At 42.1% G+C, this 21,293-nt stretch overlaps 2 protein-coding genes across 2 annotated transcripts; one reads left to right on the top strand and one right to left on the bottom strand.

Annotated features, from left to right (window-relative positions):
- Positions 1-359: 359 nt before the first annotated feature.
- On the bottom strand, positions 360-6,576 carry LOC118361598 (uncharacterized). Its single transcript, XM_035741652.2, has 6 exons — positions 6,224-6,576; positions 5,450-5,627; positions 4,645-4,753; positions 3,649-3,768; positions 3,382-3,460; positions 360-3,290 (listed from the first exon to the last, which is right to left on the bottom strand). The coding sequence occupies exons 2-6, from the start codon at positions 5,596-5,598 to the stop codon at positions 3,199-3,201; spliced, it is 549 nt and encodes a 182-aa protein (XP_035597545.1). The 5' UTR covers positions 5,599-5,627; positions 6,224-6,576; the 3' UTR covers positions 360-3,198.
- A 472-nt stretch (positions 6,577-7,048) lies between these two features.
- LOC118361597 (STEAP family member 1B-like) lies at positions 7,049-20,790 on the top strand. Its single transcript, XM_035741651.2, has 6 exons — positions 7,049-7,120; positions 9,397-9,515; positions 10,226-10,583; positions 12,798-12,964; positions 19,278-19,442; positions 19,729-20,790. The coding sequence occupies exons 2-6, from the start codon at positions 9,405-9,407 to the stop codon at positions 19,990-19,992; spliced, it is 1,065 nt and encodes a 354-aa protein (XP_035597544.1). The 5' UTR covers positions 7,049-7,120; positions 9,397-9,404; the 3' UTR covers positions 19,993-20,790.
- Positions 20,791-21,293: the final 503 nt, after the last annotated feature.

The following is a 21,293-nucleotide window of genomic DNA, read 5'->3' as shown; positions in this document are numbered from 1 at the left end:
TGCTACCACTCAAATTAATAGACAGAGCCATACAAGAGTTCAAAATTATAAGAAGACAGTGTGTGTGTGTGTGTGTGTGTGTGTGTGTGTGTGTGTGTGTGTGACAAACACACTCAGTGGAAGAAAGCCAAGTGGGGTTAGCTAGCTGGAGGTGACAGCTTAAACACTGTCAGGTATGTTTGTGTCCCACTGTGTTAAAGAACACACACCACGCTGCATGGCTCTATTCTCACATATCATTTGCACTGCTGCTATAAGGGCGTCAAAAGAACGAAGACATTTTGTAAATGAGAGGTTTGGGGAAGATCATATCATACAATAGATCCATACCAACTCAGATGGATCTCAAGGGGCATTAACACACACACACACACACACACACACACACACACACACACACACACACACACACACACACACACACACACACACACACACACACACACACACACACACACAAGCCGTCACAGTATGAATGTGGTGATCTGAGGCAGGGTGATCCTTAATGCTAGTGACTGGGTCACATGGTCATATGTAACGGAACCCTCCCGCTCTAGAACCATACTAGCTCCATTCTCCACTCCTCCACTGAGCTAATGTTCTGTCACAGCTAATGAGAGTGGTGGAACCAGAGTGATGGATCCGCTCTGGCATCTCCTCACAGAGAACTAGCATACACTCAGTGTAGTGGAGATAGAGATCTCTGCTCCTTAGACTCCTATAGGGAGGTGTTGTGTGTCAATGTGTATAATACAGGGAGACACATTCGCTAATTACTATTAGCTTGTGTCATGTTAGGTCCTTTCTTACTTTGAGCCAACGGTTTGTGAAAGAAACCTAGTTCTCTTCATATACTGTAAAACATTATGCATCAACTATATTTAATTGTGAATTACACCAAAACAAATCCTAACAGTTTAACCATTAAGGAAAGGTAGTATGTGGGTTACAGTCCACAACAATAACACTGCCTTGTATAAAGCGAGCAGACACTTTTTACAAGGTTGGTTCCCTTCCGGCTAGAGGGGACAGCCTGTTTTGTCCTTGAGATCCTGGACCCAGCGTGGCTCTCATACTCTCAATGGTGATTTATAGATGGTATTGTTGTGCTTCTCAATATTGTTCAATACACAGCCTGTAATTACCTCGTCCCCCTGCCACTCTGGACCTTGTCATGGCTTCCTTCCAAATGGCACCCTATTCCCTATGTAGTGCACTACTTTTGATCAGGGCCCATAGGGTTCTCATCAACATGTGTGCACTATATAGGGAATAGGGTGCCATTTCGGACATAGCACCAGGCAGACATCTCAGACAGGGACTATAAGGCCCCTGATGTCCCTGGGGCCCCTTGTCAAAATCGTTGTTTTGGGCAGGATTTTGATAGCCTGGAATCCAAACTGATATGTTCTGTTTTAATGGTGAAATTGAGCATATCAGTTTAGATTCCAGGCTATGATTTTTTGGGGTCATTTCAGTTTTAATAAGAGGGAATTCACCACTCTTTGTGTTATGTGGGCAGGAAAAGGGAATGCACTCTCATGGGCCTGTCCTGTCTAACCATGTAAAGCACCCGTTGAAAGGGCACATACAACAACGTACGCATGAAGATATGCACACAGCGTAGGATCATATGCACACAGCGTAGGATCATATGCACACAGCGTAGGATCATATGCACACAGCGTAGGATCATATGCACTCCAAAATACTGATGCCACAGGGAAGAAGTCATAATACATCCTGTTCCCCCCAAAAAACATAGTGAATGAGAGTTTGGCCATGCTTTCAAAATATCTGTAACTTGACACACGTAAAACAAAAACTATTTGCATGTGTTACAACATACACATTAAATAAACAGCTGTTAAATTGGACCGGATGGAATATGAAGTGGAACAGCGTTCATCCACATTTGGATGGAGGACAGGACGATGCTAACTGTCAGATGGACATAAAACTGTCAATTAAAAATGATCTCTCAGAGCCTATTCATTTTGAAGTCAGTTCCACGACCACTATCCCAATTTAAGCCCTGATATTACCGTAGTGTCCGTGTTAGCTGAAGAGCTGTTTCAATTCAATCATTATATTGGATAACACAGTGACAGAAAATAATAGTCTACTTACTATCAGAATTAAACAATTTGTTGATCTCTTTGAGTACACATCATTCGGTTATGTTACACTTCTTCAGAAAGCAGGGAAATCTATGCCCTTAAGCTGTGAAGCGTGGTGGTTCGTATGTGCTGGAAAAATGAAAAGTCAAAGCAATAGTCTTTATGCAATGTCTGCTCTCTTCCTAGTCCACTTACTCTATCCATAGTGAAATGCATACAACTTTTCTTTGAAATGTTGGAATTGCTGTGGTTTAATGATAATAAAAAGTCCATTTGTGCAGATAACCGTAACAAGACAAAGGAGCTTGCAGACACTGCCACCTATTGGCAAGAGAGGAAAGCTATATGGCTAAACTAAAGCATAGACTGTCTAACTCCCAAATGGCACCATCTACCTATAAAGTGCACCCTGTGGGCCTATGTCAAAACCAGTGCACTATATAGGGAATACGTTGACATTTGGGATGCAGCCATAGACATTGATGTCCGTGGCAAAGTGTCTTCTAGCAGTGATCTGAAAAGCCTTCGCTGTGATGGATGGCAAAGCCCAGCTGACCATATTGCTGTGCTAATAAAAACCTGCCCTGCAATTCACATAGCTCACTGTGTTTTGTTTTTTTTACCCCGGCACCATTGCTTTTAAGAGGAAAACTGGTTTAGGTGTCAAAAAGAACGATGCCCCTCAGAACGCGACTCACCTCAAGAGGTATAGAATGAAAGGAGAACTATATTTACAACTACGTTTTCTCCCGGCTTGAGACAGCAGGAAAGACCTTACAGATTAAACTTTTACCTCACTACTCCTTACTTGAACCTTTTGACTTCATTGCTTCATTACAAGATGGGCAGTTACCGTACAATAACAATCATTTTAAATCGATAAGTTAAAAAAAAAATAACAAGGATAAAAAGATACAGCATAAGAATTAATGGATCAAACAAAAAAAGAAGACCTTTAAAGAAAACAAAAGCAGTGTGTGTATAAAATGCGGTGCTGCTAACACTGTCAGATGATGAGGACTGATCTGACGGTGAGCAAGCTGTTGCCATGCAATATGAACCATGGGCCATCATGGTGTCAGTATACAGTGCAGTCAGCAGAGGACCGCTGGGTACACAGGAAGTCACTCGTTATCTCCTTGTATCCAGGGGCATCTGTAAGGCCACTTCCTGTTTTAATTACAAGGAGAACAATTAGTGACAACATTTTATCATTCATGTGCAGATGATCCAATATATGTATTGGAGTTAACCATCTCACCTTCCATGAGATTATAGAGGTTGCAGTAGTTTGTGCCGTGATCTCTAATGGCATACCAGCTCTCTGAGACAGACATGGCCTGCAGAGAAAGAACGATTCTGGTTAGAAGAAGTGTTTAAGACCTGAGACATGTTACGGTAGTGTTAGCTACAGATAACCCACAAAAAGAGATGTGATCCCTAAGTAAGCCTACACATTATATTATTGTCCTTATATGTCATATGGATGTATAGAAATGACAACAGGATCAGAGAATATCCCTCCTACCGAGACGTGACAGTGGGTGAAGAACTCAAAGGAGACCAGACGGAACGTCAGGTCATCGACAGTCTTCTTAAATGGTGTGGTGTGTTTGGCTGCTATGAAGTGGATAGAGGCTGCCTGGAGCTGGGGAGCAGAGAGAAAGAGATAAAGAGAAAGAGATAAAGAGAAAGAGATCAAGAGAGAGATTGTAGACGGGTCATAGTCTGTAGTCGGAAATATGCAACACACATAGGGTTGTAAAACTACCAGTATTTTACCAAAGTTACTGGAATTTTCTCTACTTTTGGTCATTAACAGGTAATCTATGGCAATCTATGGTAATATATGGTAACTTTGGCAATTTATACTTAAATAACTGAAAATATATATTCATATAAAATATGAATTCAAGAGAAAACAGCTAAATTAATTTTAAAAAAGCATCTAAACAATGACAATTTCAAATGAACTTTTCCAACAACTTACTTTTTTGACAACTGCCACCAGTTTGGCACCAAAACATTTACAACAATCACATATTGACAGAGTAAATAAAGTTGAGTAAAAATATAAAGGATAATTCATGGCGAAACCCTCACATTAAACACCAACGGTATTCACTAAGTTGATTGATTATATTTAGGTCACAGGTGGTTGGTAGCACCTTAATTGGGGAGAATGGGCTCGTGGTAATGACGGGAGCGGAATGGTATCAAATACATCAAACACACGGTTTCAAGGTGTTTGATGCCATTCCATTTGCTCCATTCTGGACATTATTATGAGCCGTTCTCCCCTCAGCAGCCTCCACTGATTTAGGATCATGTTTTACAGCTTTGTTACAATATTTTAGATTCAAATAATCTCAATTTATGATTTTATATATTTTACATGTTTTGAAAATTCCATAAAAGGCTTGTGAACGTTTCAACTTTGAAAGTTACCAGTAATATACTCTTCTTTTGCAACCCTAAACACACACAAGTAATTATACGATATAAAAACACACACACACCATACCTTGTAGAGGCACCTCTGTCCCCCCATCACACAGCTGGACATGGTCCTCCAATGCTTGATCTGAGTGACCAGACCTTCATAGACCTGTCTACAGGGGATCCCAAAATACCTGTAGTAGGACCCAGAACATAGAAACACATCGATGACGAGGCTTAATACTTAGTCTCGTCGGGCCATCAGCTTGTCTAGTTGAGAAGCTTGGGCCCCAGAAGCTACTCATTACTAGTGTCCACCACAGTCATTTCAGGTAAAATGGCACTGGCACCATCTTGTGGAAACAGAGGGTAGTGTTCAACTGGGCCTAACAGAACTGCTAATTCAATTCACAAGTGGTTGTAATAAATCAGCACTTTGTAAAGATATAGATTTTTATTTGGAGTCATTTTGCACAAAGAGCTATAATAAATTATTAGTCATCATGAGGGGCATGTCCATCAGATCATATGTTTGTATTTATTTTATTTAACTCGGCAAGTCAGTTATGAACAAATTCTTATTTACAATGACAGCCAACCCCGGCCAAACCCGGACGACGCTGAGCCAACTGTGCGCCGCCCTATGGGACTCCCAATCACGGCCGGTTGTGATACAGCCTGGAATCGAACCAGGGTCTGTAATGACACCTCTAGCAGTGCCTTAGACCGCTGCGCCACTCGGGTATGGGTCAGACCATAAAACAGCAAGAGTGAACAACAGCAACAATTTGTTTTACTAACATCCAGCACCGCAATAAAAACAGCATGCACCATCTGGTCAAAACATAGACATATAGTAATAGCATAGTAATGGTCAAACAGTAGCTTACCATTCTACTTTGCATTGTGCATGGAGAGGTCCCGCGGATGTGATCTTGAGATTTGAGGTCCCAAAAACTAGTGCCACCGCAAGGATCCACCCTGCCAAATGCATCTTGTGAAAAGTAATATTTTTTGAAGCAGTATCCAAGTAACACATTCACAACACCAACAACGAAGTTCTGAGGCCTGTTTTGGGAGACGGATAGAAAATCACAGGATGGTCATGTGCGTTTAGAGGAAAGGAAACAGCCTAAACTCAATTAAATTTAGAAAAAAGATCCATCATTCTACAGAGTAGAGAGAGAGCTACAGAGGGCAAGACTAGAGAGACATCTAGGGGTCGTTGAAATGAAAGCACCCACTGTGAACTTGTAAACTGCTTCATCAATGAACATACATTACAGCCATACATTCCAGGCAAGTGCATGTTCAGGGTTCAATAATGAATTGGAGACTCTCCAAAAAGGAGAGGAAAAAAGTTATTCAAGTTGTTGTAAGAGGATGAATAGGACATTCAAGATACAGTGTGGTTGTTGAAAGTTTTTTTGGTGCAAATAAAATCTATTTTCTATATTGGTTAACTCAGTCTTTAGAATATAATATAACTTGTTTTATTCCTAGAGGTGACTGTATGTGTTCGTTGTTCATGTTTGCCCATGTCTTCTAGAAGGAACTAAATATTACAGAAATTGTAAATACACCATTCAAAATGTGTGGCTGTGAATTATATCCTAGACCCGCCCCGAAATGTCGTATTCACTCCGCCTCACGGGTGTACTTACCTATCCTTGCCCAGAGGTGTGTAATATATCACGCCCCTTCCAAATCCAACTTCCAATCCGTGGACAGAATTTGCCAGACCCCCTCCTTGCCGCGGTCCTTTCACTATAGAACGCTCAGTGCCCCACGTCCGCGTCATTTTGAAGACACGTAGGTTGTTGAGCTTTTAAATAGATGTAGCCCGAGCCGCGAGCTCGTCGAGGACTGGACACTTCTCTTCATAATGTAAATAATTATCCCCGTGTCCTCCACGCAGCTTCCGTTTTCCCCCACAACTTTCATCCCTTTGGACCCGTCCATCGGCAGGATAAATATTTGTAGATGACCTAAACTTCCAGTAAGTCACTGACATAACACACATACAGTAGGTTGACAGATTGTCCACATTTATGCCATTATTTGCTTTTACTAATGCTATTTGCGCATATGTTCTCTGGTAAGGATTTTATAGACACTTTTAAAAAAAAGTTACAACGAAATCTTCAAGTAAACCAATAAGACATTTATATAGGTATAACATTTCCATATTTGCTTTCTACTTTAGTAGGCTACACTGCACTATACTAGGCTACAGATGTAATACGGTTTTTCTTCCTAATCTATTTCTGTCACAATTATGTTATTGTGTTGTCTTTTGCCAGTCGTTTTTTTTCCTCTGGTATTAATTGTTTCGGTTTAATGCCGTGGGAATGAAAGTCATGTGGATTCTGCTCTCAGATCTCGAGTTCTTCACATTCCATCTTGTGAATTAAACCCAGGAGAGTCTGATTGGAACGGGCTAATTATTCACAGATTTCACGTCCGTCACGTCATTACATTATTATGAACGTTCTCCAAGCCGCCCTCTATCGGTGGTGCTATAAAGAGGTTACAAACCCAGTCAGTCATTCTGGGTGAAGGTAACTACTGTTTTGTCTAAATTACTCTATAATTCCTGGAAATACGATGATATTTCAACATTCGTCAAATATTTAGTAGGAAACCACTTCGTCAGCATTATCATGTCGTCAAATTGACTTGAGACAGATGGCAACGTTGTCATTAGCCAGCAAAGTTTGTCAATACTGCATATACAGTCAATTTGGTGACATCAAAATGATGACAGAAGGTTTTTCAACAAATTATTTGCCTCCGTGTGAATGCCATTGTATTTCCAAGCAACTGTAAAGATTGCAGTCAAGAGTTTAGTATAACTGAAGTCACTGCAGTATGACGCAAATACTGCATCCAAAATAATATTTTTTTTACTGCGGTAATTTTGCAGTGTAAACTGCAGTTAGAGTGCAGTATAACTTCAGTTCAACTGCAGTACATTGCAGTTGTTCTGCCATTATTGCATCCAAAATACCACAGCCGACTGCAATTACGGAACTTTTACTGCAGTTTCAAAACGGCAATATTTTTTTGTAAGCGCACTCATTGACGATGCATTGAGTAGAATGCTCATCAATCGGTTCAAAACAATAATGTGACAACATACAACCCATGATATTCACGATAGTTGCGTCTATTATAGGCATTGGTTGAAGCTCGGTGTTAAATTGAAATATCCGTATCCTATCTAAGCCAATATGACACCAGTCTCGATTAAAATTTGCAAAGCAACTTGATTGGCGGTCCACAACACACTCCACGCCCATCGTCATCAGCCGTCCGTCATTTACCGAGAACCACATACCATATTTGTAATAGGGTCTTTAGCAACTGAGTTTTAACAGTATTTCTTGCGCCTATCTAGCTCAAATTCTAGAGGTCAGATTACAACTAGACTATAGCGTCCATAAAGTGACCATGCAATTTAAAATAAATACCGGATTGACAAAATCAGCTGCTTGCCCCATGCTGCCAGTCATAAGAAGTGTTTGCGAACAAACCTAGGCTACTGTGTGTGTGTGTATATAAAAGCTAGCTATCTATATTTTGCCAAGTAAGGTTTTTCCTCGCATAAGGCTGAAGTCATCATGTGTAAACTGCTGATGTAGACACTTGCGTATAATCGGAGCACAACAACTAGCGAACGTCCTTGGCTGCTATGATATCCAATGAACTTTAGCTAGCTAAGTAACCTTAGCCAGCGTTGATTTGTAACGTTAGTTAACGTGTATGGCCAGTACATGCGCCACAATATATTATACTTTCTTACACAAAACAGAACTAATGTTAACTAACTAGTTAAATTTAAAACCAGCAAATTTTGACAAACTGCCACGCTGATCACGTTAATTTGCATTGCACAGGCCAAACTACAGTAACGTTAAAACGAGGTAGCCAGATTTCGGACGGGACAAACACTGCAGTTAGCTGCTATATTTCCTTGACCAAGAACATCCAAGACCACAACACAAACCGTAGCCAAGAAAACAAATTGCTTTGTTAATACGAAACAGTAAATGAGATGTTGAACTGCATATAGTAAATGGTTGAACCCAAAACTAAACTAACAAGTGTAAACACAACTTAAGCTACACATTATTTTGACAGAGGTAATGCACTGTCCATTGATCAGCAAAGCAATTGATAAAACAGGACCATGGTTGAAACATGTTCCTGTTGTATCAATTGCTGTGCTGATCAATGAGCTTATGTCAATATTACACAGATAAGTTAACAGTTGCAGAAATCAGAAATGCAGACCGTCTCGATCAATCTGAGCTACTGTGTCCAACACACCACCACCTGTGTTTATGTTGGGTGCCTACTGCCCAAAAAAAGGATGTTATGTTTTTGGGATAAAATAAAGGTTTATGGAAATGCACCACATGCGGTACAACTCACACTATTGTGGAAGCACCTCTCAGAGTATGAATTAAGCTGTTTGAGTAGGTTTGAATCATAAGCAACCTGCCTACCAATAGTTTGAAGTACAGTACCAACATAGCTACTTTTGTAGGTGAAAGCTAGGTGCTGGAAAACCTTGGTAGAGCATTGTGATGCATGTGTGAATTTCCTGACTTTTTTTTGGGCTTCAGACCCATGCCTCTTCTCACTTATTCCCACTCACTTGTTTTTAATAATGTTCTATTGATCAGTAAGACCACATAGTCAACTCTATAGTAGTACTGGCCAAACTATGCACTACAATTAAGAGGAACTACCAAGGGTGTTTCCAGACGTGTAATCCCAGGATGTTGAAATGCCTTAATAAATGGTGATGTCTCTGTTCCTGTCTGCCCAGTCTCTGAAATGATGGAGGAAAGACAAGCGGATTCACAGAACACTGTGGTGGAGGACCAAGACACATGGCATGAGCTAGCTATAACGGACCCAGTGGACAAACCACACCTGGTACACAAGGTAAAACACACCCATTGCCCATGTCAGTGAATCAGGCTAAACTCTGGTGAGTAGGAAAAGCATTTCCCGAGGGGAAATATGCCGTGTGAATAGGGGCACTTGTTTCATTAAAAGTTGTCCTGCTTACCCTGTTTGCTGTTATTTGTCATTTCAACTGGTTGTGACTCAGACAGAATGGGAACCGTTTGTTTGCATTTAAGCTACCACCACAGAAAACCAAATATATAGTCAGTTAGTTGTATGTCGGCCATACATTGCTGTTGTATTACTGTGCTTTAGAAGAGGAAGCTTATAGACACATTTCCCGGCCCATTTCCCAGAATCAGAAAGCTCTTTGTTTCCCTAGCAGTTGATACGATCACATGCAACTTCAAATGCAGCTCATATATAATATAAATAATAGCTCATGACAGTTAAAAAATACGTAATCAAATGGTTATTGTCTACAATATTGCAGATGTCATCAGAGGATTGATTACATAGCAAGCCAGCGAAGCGAGGTAAAATATCACAAATAGAGCTAGATAAAGCCAGAAGAATAAAATGCATGTTGAACATAGCTTTGTTTTTTTTTCATGGTCATCACTCACTCACTGTTAAGTTTGTCAAGGTTCCGACTTTAGCGTTAGCTATTGTTCTACAGAGATTTTTGGTCGGGGAATGTGTGCGTATCACTCGAACGTGACGTTGCCTCTCCTCTCCTCCCGAAGGACTCAGAGGACCAGGAGGCTCTGTTGTTGAACGGGGCTAAACATCCTGAACATCGCCCTCTGTTGGTCTCCTTCGCCCTGGAGGAGTTTGAGTTTCCCTCCAGCGTCTGTTTAGAAGAGATGCCCCTCTTCCCCCAGTGGCACCTACCCCTCAAACTGATGGCCATCTTGATGGCGCTGACCTTCCTGTACACTTTTACAAGGGATGTGCTGCAGCCCTTTGTGTCTCAGAGCAGGAGTGACTTCTATAAGATCCCTATACTGGTGATGAATAAGACCCTGCCATGGACGGCCATATCTCTGCTTGCTCTGGTCTATCTGCCTGGGTTACTGGCTGCCCTGCTACAGCTGCACAGAGGTAGGCTACACACGCATACACATACTGTTTGTATGGAGGCAGGGACAAACACACACACACTTGCAGGCATGGGCACACACACACACAAATATGCAGGCAAGCACATACATATACACCTAAGTATGCTCAAAGTCCTAAACTTAAATTTGCCCATTGCTATGTGCTACAAGTGGTGTTTTTCCTTTGAGACTTAAGGCGTCTGCATGCTTCCCAGCCGAAACAGTTCGGAAGAGTTTGTGCATGTATTATGGTGACATTTTGTGATGTTTTTGTTCGTTTTGGGCTGTTCTGGCACACAACCTGTTTTCTGGAGGCAAGCCGAAGTCTATGCCCCTTCATCGATGATTGGTCAAGAGTAGCGATTTTTCAATAGTCTTAGTTGTCATTAACATTTTTTTTGTTGTGGAATAATGCACCAAACATCTTAATTAGATTTAAAATTACCCGACTAACATCTCTGCAAAAACGTCAATATTAATGACAGAATTTGAGTTATCTTAGATTCCTTCTCAGTCTTTTGAGGAATAGTCTGGCTACGGCGTCTCAAAATGGACAAACTATTGCTGCTTTTTTCTCGTTTTTCAAGCGAAGGTCTTTTTGGAGTAGTATGCGAGCATACTCGTTCAGTTCGGCTAGCCGCCAACCAAAGCATGCTTATACCTTTCCCCCCACACAACTGGGCTGCCAGTGTTTTATGTTAATGTTACCTCTAGTCTTATTATATCAGGAGTGTGCCATTAAAGACCTATGGCAAGCAGAATCAACAACCTCTGCATCATTCAAGACTGTTGCTTTGTGAGAAGGTGTTAAAGTTCACAATTGGCAATTGTTATGTAAATGACATATGAACAGCTCGAATCAAAGTTTATTTGTGGTGAACACATTTGAAGATGGTATCACAGGCGCAGCAAAGTACTTTTGTTTCTAGCTCCAACAGTATAGTAATAACTAGACAAAAAAAAACAAATTCAAACAATACACAAATAATATTAAAATCCAAACAAGCGTTTGCATTTTCTCGACACTCGTATCCAGAGCAACATGCAGTAATGAGTGGACACATTTTAATATTTTGTTTGTACTGGTCCCCCACGGGAATTGAACTCACAACCCTGGCTTTGCAATTGCCATGCCCTACCAGCTGAGCCACACGAGATGTCACAGAAGTTAGAGCAGGTCTGCCGGAGCCATGAGACACGGGTGCTGGCCTGCATAGATGGAAACTGAACATTTGGAAAGTGAATTGTCAATGGAAATGCTCGATTAGGCCTACTACCACAAACAATTCGATTTGAAAGTCATTGGAGTGCAAAGTCATACACGTACTCCCACAAATACACACTGACATGAAATCAGTGCAGTGAGACACCCAGTTTGCATAAGCGCAGTCAGAGTGGATTTATTTACTTATTTAAGTTTAGAGAATAAATTAAATCCTATTTATAGTTATGAATTAGCCCAAGGTTCTTTCCCTGCAGGAAGGTCTACTCTTGTCTGCCTGGCAGAAGAACCTCAACATATTGTGTATCATTGGGTCAACACCAACACCCTAGTCAAAAAAATGTTCCCGTTTGACCTTACTAGCCCCCCCATCCTTGTCTGACCCTTCCCCTCAATCTCCCCTCCCCCTCTTCATCTCTCTCTCCCTCTCTCTCTCTGTCCAGTCACTATTCATAAGGGTAATTGGAGCCTTGCAGTGTATAAATATAGGTTGAGGTTTCCTTAGTGCAATGCAATTATAGGGGGTTGAAAATATGCAGCCAGCCACAATGGAATAAGCTTCATAGATAGGATAACACATGGGATTTTTTGGGGGCATCGGTTTCTCTACAACAAAGGTTGATGGATCATATGAAAAGTACTGAAGTTAGTCTATATTCGGGTTCCAGTGAGAGCCACACAGCCAGGATGTGGCAAGATAGTGTCAAACCAGAGCTAGGGTGTTGGTTTTGACATGATGACACGCATTATCTTGAGGTTGTTCTCCCAGGCAGACGAGATGTAGATCCACCATGTAAAAACAACTTTCCCAGACAACTGTAAGCCTTTTGTAGCCTGACAGTTTGTCAGCCATTTTAAAAATGTGTTGGGAAGCACTACTAATCCCCCCCTCTCTCACACACACACACACACACACACACACACACACACACACACACACACACACACACACACACACACACACACACACACACACACACATCCCTCTGTCAGGTACCAAGTACAGCAGTTTCCCAGGCTGGTTGGAGAGGTGGATGTCTATGAGGAAACAGCTGGGCCTGCTAGCTTTCTTCCTAGCAGCACTCCATGCTATCTACAGCCTCTGTTACCCTATGAGACGCTCCTACAGATACAAGCTGCTCAACTGGGCTTACCAACAGGTAGATGGCTATTGGCTAGACCAGGCTTGTATCAAAAATTGCATTTTAGTTGTATAACTTGATATGCGTTTTATACTATGATGAACAGATGGTTGCTTATTTTAGCAGTATGGCATATATTCAATCAAACTCAATCAATCAAATGTATTTAATAAATTCCTTTTTACATCAAGAATTGTCACAAAGTGCTTGTACAGAAACCCAGCCTAAAACCCCAAAGAGCAAACAGGGCAGATGTAGAATCACAGTGGCTGGGAAAAACTACCTGGAAAGAGAAAGGACAACTGACTAGGTATCCCCCTACTGAATATATTCAACTGAAATGTGTCTTCTGCATTTCACCCAACCGAAAGGCAGGAACCTAAAGCAGAAACCTAGAGAGGGACCAGGCTCCAAGGGGTTGGCCAGTCCTCTTCTGGCTGTGCTGGGTGGAGATTATAAGAGTACATGGCCATTAAGGCCCTCAAGATGTTCAAACATTCATAATGACCAGCAGGGTCAAATAATAATCACAGCGGTTATAGAGGGTGCAACAGGTCAGCACCTCAGGAGTAAATGTCAGTGGGCTTTTCATAGCCAAGGCTTCAGAGGTCAAGAGAGCAGGTGCAATAGAGAAATAGAGAGAGTGGGGAAATAGAGAGAGAGAGAGGGTTGTATATTGGTATAACATTTCATGACAGGGTAAACCAATTCTTACATGACAAATTACGGTGCCAGGTTTCTGTTGGTATTGAGGTGTGGGAGTTTTGGTATGTGCTGTATGCTGGCCAGAATAAACAGAACAACCTGATCGTTTTGTACTCTTCTCAGTGTGGAATCTTATGTGAATATGAAGAACAGCTATTATTGAAAGCCAACTTTATATTGACTCTGTTACCCATCCCAATGTGCCAGTTCACAATCAGGCATAGTTGTCAGATGTGACTTTGATACAGTGGGGCAAAAAGTATTTAGTCAGCCACCAATTGTGCAAGTTCTCCCACTTAAAAAGATGAGGCCTGTAATTTTCATCATAGGTACACGTCAAAAAATCCAGAAAATCACATTGTAGGATTTTTAATGAATTTATTTGCAAATTATGGTGGAAAATAAGTATTTGGTCAATAACAAAAGTTTATCTCAATACTTTGTTATATACCCTTTTTTGGCAATAAGAGGTCAACCGTTTTCTGTAAGTCTTCACAAGGTTTTCACACTGTTGCTGGTATTTTGGCCCATTCCTCCATGCAGATCTCCTCTTGTGCAGTGATGTTTTGGGGCTATTGCTGGGCAACACGGACATTCAACTCCCTCCAAAGATTTTCTATGGGGTTGAGATCTGGAGACTGGCTAGGCCACTCCAGGACCTTGAAATGCTTCTTACGAAGCCACTCCTTCGTTGCCCGGGAGGTGTGTTTGGGATCATTGTCATGCTGAAAGACCCAGCCACGTTTCATCTTCAATGCCCTTGCTGATGGAAGGAGGTTTTCACTCAAAATCTCACGATACATGGCCCCATTCATTCTTTCCTTTATACGGATCAGTCGTCCTGGTCCCTTTGCAGGAAAAACAGCCCCAAAGCATGATGTTTCCACCCCCATGCTTAGGTATGGTGTTCTTTGGATGCAACTCAGCATTCTTTGTCCTCCAAACACGACGAGTTGAATTTTTACCAAAAAGTTATATTTTGGTTTCATCTGACCATATGACATTCTCCCAATCTTCTTCTGGATCATCCAAATGCCCTCTAGCAAACTTCAGACGGGCCTGGACATGTACTGGCTTAAGCAGGGGGACACGTCTGGCACTGCAGGATTTGAGTCCCTGGCGGCGTAGTGTGTTACTGATGGTAGGCTTTGTTACTTTGGTCCCAGCTCTCTGCAGGTCAGGTCCCCTGTGGTTCTGGGATTTTTGCTCACCGTTCTTGTGATCATTTTGACCCCACGGGGTGAGATCTTGCGTGGAGCCCCAGATCGAGGGAGATTATCAGTTGTCTTGTATGTCTTCCATTTCCTAATAATTGCTCCCACAGTTGATTTCTTCAAACCAAGCTGCTTACCTATTGCAGATTCAGTCTTCCCAGCCTGGTGCAGGTCTACATTTGTTTCTGGTGTCCTTTGACAGCTCTTTGGTCTAGGCCATAGTGGAGTTTGGAGTGTGACTGTTTGAGGTTGTGGACAGGTGTCTTTTATACTGATAACAAGTTCAAACAGGTGCCATTAATACAGGTAATGAGTAGAGGACAGAGGAGCCTCTTAAAGAAGTTACAGGTCTGTGAGAGCCAGAAATCTTGTTGTTTGTAGGTGACCAAATACTTATTTTTCCACCATAATTTCCAAAGAAATTCATTAAAAATCCTACAATGTGATTTTTCTGGATTTTTTTTTCTTCTCATTTTGTCTGTCATAGTTGAAGTGTACCTATTATGGAAATTACAGGCCTCTCATCTTTTTAAGTGGGAGAACTTGCACAACTTGGTGGCTGACTAAATACTTTTTTGCCCCACTGTATGTGCATGTGAAATGCTTATTTGACTGAATATATGCCATATTTATCAATCAAAAGTATTTTATGAGGCCCTTTTTACATCAACAGTTGTCACAAAGTGCTTATACTGATATCCAGCCTAAAATCCTAAAGAGCAAGCAATGCAGATGTAGAAGCATGGTGGCTGGGAAAAACTCCCTAGAAAGGCAGGAACCTTGGAGGAACCAGGCTCTGAGGGGTGGTCAGCTGAGTTCCCTGCCATCCAGGACCTCTATACAGTGTCGGAGGAAGGCCCTAAAAATTGGAATAGATTCAAGCCACCTAAGACATAGACAGTTCTCTCTGCTACCACACGGCAAGAGGTACCAATGCACTGAGTCTGGAACCAACAGGACTCTGAACAGCTTCTACCACCAAGCCATAAAACTTCCAAATAGTTAATGAAATACAGTACCTTGCAAAATAATTCATGCCCCTTGGCGTTTTTCCTATTTTGTTGCATTACAACCTGTAATTTATTTTTATTTGGATTTCATGTATTGGACATACACAAAATAGTCCAAATTGGTGAAGTGAAATGAAAAAGAATAACTTGTTTCAAACGGAAAATGAGTGCATGCATATGTATTCACCCCCTTTGCTATGAAGCCCCTAAATAAGATCTGGTGCAACCAATTACCTGCAAAAGTCATATAATTAGTTAAACAAAGTCCACCTGTGTGCAATCCAAGTGTCACATGATCTCAGTATATAAACCTGTTCTGAAAGGCCCCAGAGTCTGCAACACCACTGAGAAAGGTGCACCACCAAGCAAGCGGCACGATGAAGACCAAGGAGCTCTCCAAACAGGTCAGGGACAAAGTTGTGGAGAAGTACAGATCAGGGTTGAGTTATAAAAAAATATCAGAAACTTTGAACATCCCATGGAGCACCATTAAATCCATTATTAAAACATGTAAAGAATATGGCACCACAACAAACCTGCCAAGAGAGGGCCGTCCACCAAAACGCAAGGATCAGGCAAGGAGGGCATTAATCAGAGGCAACAAAGAGACCAAAGATAACCCTGAAGGAGCTGCAAAGCTCCACATTGGAGATTGGAGTATCTGTCCATAGGACCACTTTAAGCCGTACACTCACAGAGCTGGGCTTTACGGAAGAGTGGCCAGAAAAAAAGCCATAAGCAAACACGTTTGGTGTTAACCAAAAGGCATTTGGGAGACTGCCCAAACATATGGAAGAAGGTACTGGTCAGATGTGACTAAAATGTAGCTTTTTGACCATCAAGGAAAACACTATGTCTGGCACAAACCCAACACCTCTCATCACCCCGAGAACGCCATCTCCACAGTGAAGCATGGTGGTGGCAGCATCATGCTGTGGGGATGTTTTTCATCGGCAGGGACTGGGAAACTGTTCAGAATTTAAGGAATGATAGATGGCGCTAAATACAGGGAAATTCTTGAGGGATACCCGTTTCAGTTTTCCATAGATTTGAGACTGGTATGGAGGTTCACCTTCATTGAGGACAATGACCCTAAGCATACTGCTAAAGCAACACTCGAGTGGTTTAAGGGGAAACATTTAAATGTCTTGGAATGACCTAGTAAATCCAATTGAGTATCTGTGGTATTACGTAAAGACTGCTGTACACCAGTGGAACACATCCAACTTGAAGGAGCTGAAGCAGGTTTGCCTTGAAGAATGGGCAAAAATCCCAGTGGCTAGATGTGCCAAGTTTTATAGAGACACCGCAAGAGACTTGCAGCTGTAATTGCTGCAAAAGGTGGCTCTACAAAGTATTGACTTTGGGGGGTTAATAGTTATGCACGCTGAAGTTCTGTTTTTTGGTCTTATTTCTTCTTTCACAAAAAAATATTTAGATTTTCAAAGTGGTAGGCATGTTCTGTAAATCAAATGCTACAACCCCCCCTCCAAATAAATTCATGTTAATTCCAGGTTGTAAGGCAACAAAATAGGAAAAATGCCAAGGGGGTGAATACTTTTGCAAGCCACCGTAGCTACCCAGACCATCTGTATTCTGACTTTTTGCACTCTTTTAACTCACCATATACACTGCTGATACTGTTTATTATCTATCCTGTTGCCTAGTCACTTTACCCCTACCTATATTTATATTATCTACCTCAATAACCTGGTAACCCTGCACATCGACCCGGTACTGGTACACCGTGTATATAGCCAAGATTACGGAAATCTTCCAACAATGTTTTTTTTATTTTTATGGGAAAGTTACTGGAATTTTGCAACTTTAGACAATCACAATTATATGATTCAATCAAATGTATTTATAAAGCCCTTCTTAAATCAGCTGATGTCACAAAGTGTTGTACAGAAACTCAGCCTAAAACCCCAAACAGCAAGCAATGCAGGTGTAGAAGCATGGTGGCTAGGAAAAACTCTCTAGAAAGGCCAAAACCTATGAAGAAACCTAGAGGAGGAACCAGGCTATGTGGGGTGGCCAGTCCTCTTCTGGCTGTGCCGGGTGGAGATTATAACAGAACATGGCCAAGATGTTCAATGGTCATAGATGACCAGCAGGGTCAAATAATAATAATCACAGTAGTTGTAGAGGGTGCAACAGGTCAGCACCTCAGGAGTAAATGTCAGTTAGCTTTTCATAGCCGATCATTCAGAGTATCTCTACCGCTCCTGCTGTCTCTAGAGAGTTGAAAACAGCAGGTCTGGGACAGGTAGCACATCTGTTGAACAGGTTAGGGTTCCATACTTGCAGGCAGAACAGTTGAAACTGGAGCAGCAGTACGACCAGGTGGACTGGGGACAGCAAGGAGTCATCAGGCCAGGTAGTCCCGAGGCATGGTCCTAGGGCTCAGGTCCTCCGAGAGAGAAAGAAAGAAAAGGAGAGCGAATTAGAGAGAGCACACTTAAATTCACACAGGACACCGGATAAGACAGGAGAAATACTCCAGATATCAGACTGACCCTAGCCCCCCCCCGACACATAAACTATTGCAGCATAAATACTGGAGGCTGAGACCGGAGTGGTTGGGAGACACTGGGGCCCCGTCTGACGATACACCCGGACAGGGCCAAACAGGCAGGATATAACCCCACCCACTTTGCCTACCCGGACAGGAAGATCACGTCAGTGACTCAAGCCAATCAAGTGATGCACCCCTCCTAGGGATGGCATGGAAGAGCACCAGTAAGCCAGTGACTCAGCCCCTGTAATAGGATTTGAGGCAGAGAATCCCAGTGGAGCGAGGGGAACCGGCCAGGCAGAGACAGCAAGGGTGGTTCGTTGCTCCAGTGCCTTTCCGTTCACCTTCACACTCCTGGGACAGACTAAACTCCATCATAGGACCTACTGAAGAGATGAGTCTTCAATAAAGATTGAGACCAAGTCGATGTCTCACGTGGATAGGCAGACCATTCCATAAAAATGGAGCTCTATAGGAGAAAGCCCTGCCTCCAGCTGTTTGCTTAGAAATTCTAGGGACATTAAGGAGGCCTGCGTCTTGTGACCGTAGCGTACGTGTAGGTATGTACTGCAGGACCAAATCAGAAAGATGGGTAGGAGCAAGCCCATGTAATGCTTTGTAGGTTAGCAGTAAAACCTTGAAGTCAGCCCTAGCCTTAACAGGAAGCCAGTGTAGAGAGGCTAGCACTGGAGTAATGTGATACATTTTTTTGGTTCTTATCAAGATTCTAGCAGCCGTGTTTAGCACTAACTGAAGTTTATTTAGTGCTTTATCCGGGTTGCTGGAAAGTAGAGCATTGCAGTAGTCTAACATAGAAGTGACCAAAAGCATGGATACATTTTTCTGCATCATTTTAATTTATAATATGGTAATCTCTCCATCAGGTCCAGCAGAATCAGGAGGACTCATGGGTAGCAGATGACGTGTGGCGTATGGAGATCTATGTCTCCCTGGGTATCATGGGTTTGGGTCTCCTGGCTTTATTAGCAATCTCCTCCCTTCCCTCCATTTCTGACGCCCTCAACTGGAGAGAGTTCACCTGGATGCAGGTGAATCTTTTGACTCTGAAAAATAAATAATGATCTGTCTGTCTGTATGTCCTTCCATCCACCCGTCTGTCTTTCTATCTATGACTTAAGTGGTCAGGGTTTCCTCTCCAGTATCTATTGTGTCAATGACCCTGAATTTCACTGTCAGTCTGTCAGTACCTTGTGGAACTGTCTCCTTGTTTACCAATTCTCCTAATGTCTGTCTCTCTGTCCGTCTGTCTTTTCTTAGTAGCTGTTGACAGGCCTCCTTTTTGTTTACCTATCTTCTGGTCCTTCTATCCTGCAGAGGAGTCTGGGATATGCTGCCCTGGTCCTGTGTACAGCCCATGCTCTGGTCTATGGCTGGAGGAAGTGGGTGGAGCCAAAGCACTACGTGTGGTACACCCCTCCATCTTTTATCCTGGCCTCGCTCCTCCCAGCCACCGTCCTATTGGTCAAGGCTATGCTGCTGCTGCCTTGCCTGGACCGGCGACTGGGGCAGATTCGTCGAGGCTGGGAGAGTCCCCGCACCCCAAGGGGAAGGGGAGTGACTGAAAAAGACTCTCTCTGAAAGAAGACGCGTCAACCTTGGATGCAGCAGTGACGATTGATAAATTGTTTCAATTTTGGGATAAGACCGGAAGCTTGGTCTCTGGACCTCAAGGAGAATCGGTGCTGGTTGATGGGCAACATAAAGTGGCCACTGCACAGTTCCACTCTTCTGCTTATTATACAGATATCTGAGGTGACATACTCTGTAGTCTACACACAGTGTGCTTACTGAATTGATGTCCTGAGAACATAGCCTGGTTAAGCAGACTGACCGCTGTGCTCATGTTTTGTTTAATTGAGATATTGCAAGATCAGACTGGTTTCACAAGGCTACTGAGGAAGATCAGTTGAAGGTAAAAGTAAAACGAATGACCATCTTGTGGCATGTTTGCACCCAGTCAGGGAAACATGGAGAAACCAAAGCCTGCTCCTCTTAGACATATATTCTATAAGTAAGTAGTTAGTGCATAGTAATGTTATTTAATGTCAGACTAGACAATGGCTGTAGACAATCCCTGTAGACAATGTAAAATGTAGTGCACTATATAGGAAATAGGGTGCTGTTCAGGAAGCAGCCATTGAGAGCATCATCATAATTCTGATTTAAGTAGGCCCGTGATAATTTGTATGAATGATTTTGAAGTTTACTTTGTGCTTGTTGTCAACTGTATTTTCTCTGGCGCTACGATATCCATTAGAATATGTTGTATCAAGACCGCAGCAAAAAGTGCTGAAATATCCCAAAATGCAGTTGAAGGTAGAGGAACTACCCTCCGTTTCAGTCTGAAATAAAGATTTGAACATGATGAGAGTTCAACTGCTTGCCCTTTCATGAGTACAGTTCACTTTTGACATTCACAATTGTTTTTGTTTTTTAAACACATGACTATAGTTCTTTGTCTGAGTACCAGAGTCAGAGGTGATTTAGATGAATGTGTCTAGCTGTACAGTGACACTCTTGTTTATAATTCTTGGTCTGTGCCCTTCCTTGTTCCACTTTGTTTTGTTCCACTTTATCCTCAGACTGGATAAACATGATGGAGATGTTGGAGAGAGAATACCAATGCAAGTCATACTTTGTTTATAATTACTTCTGTATTCTTTATCATTTCTAATGTATAAAAAGGTGAGTAATGTTGACAAATATGACTATTCTAACTGGGACTTGGCCCGTTTTTTGTATGACACGGTTCGATCTGAGGATGCTCAACTGGTCCTTTTCTTTCATCAAAATTCCACCTCACATGGGATTTAGCCTTTGCAAATGAATGATGCTACTCCAACACAAATCCTAAAAGGATATGACCTCGGTCCCTAACT

The sequence above is a fragment of the Oncorhynchus keta genome, chromosome 28 (genome assembly GCF_023373465.1).
Source record: "Oncorhynchus keta strain PuntledgeMale-10-30-2019 chromosome 28, Oket_V2, whole genome shotgun sequence".
NCBI lineage: Eukaryota > Metazoa > Chordata > Actinopteri > Salmoniformes > Salmonidae > Oncorhynchus > Oncorhynchus keta.
This window is presented reverse-complemented; position numbering and strand designations above follow the sequence as displayed.

What these genes read in the sequence shown, in the direction of transcription:
- LOC118361598 (XM_035741652.2), bottom strand. Translation starts at nt 5,598, where the DNA reads ATGTGTTACTTGGATACTGCTTCAAAAAATATTACTTTTCACAAGATG. An exon ending in GCACAATGCAAAGTAGAATG is followed by an intron (nt 4,754 to 5,449) that starts GTAAGCTACTGT and finishes GTCCTACTACAG; the next exon opens with GTATTTTGGGATCCCCTGTA. An exon ending in TCACCCACTGTCACGTCTCG is followed by an intron (nt 3,461 to 3,648) that starts GTAGGAGGGATA and finishes CTTTCTCTGCAG; the next exon opens with GCCATGTCTGTCTCAGAGAG.
- LOC118361597 (XM_035741651.2), top strand. Translation starts at nt 9,405, where the DNA reads ATGATGGAGGAAAGACAAGCGGATTCACAGAACACTGTGGTGGAGGAC. An exon ending in AACCACACCTGGTACACAAG is followed by an intron (nt 9,516 to 10,225) that starts GTAAAACACACC and finishes CTCCTCCCGAAG; the next exon opens with GACTCAGAGGACCAGGAGGC. An exon ending in CCTGCTACAGCTGCACAGAG is followed by an intron (nt 10,584 to 12,797) that starts GTAGGCTACACA and finishes TCCCTCTGTCAG; the next exon opens with GTACCAAGTACAGCAGTTTC.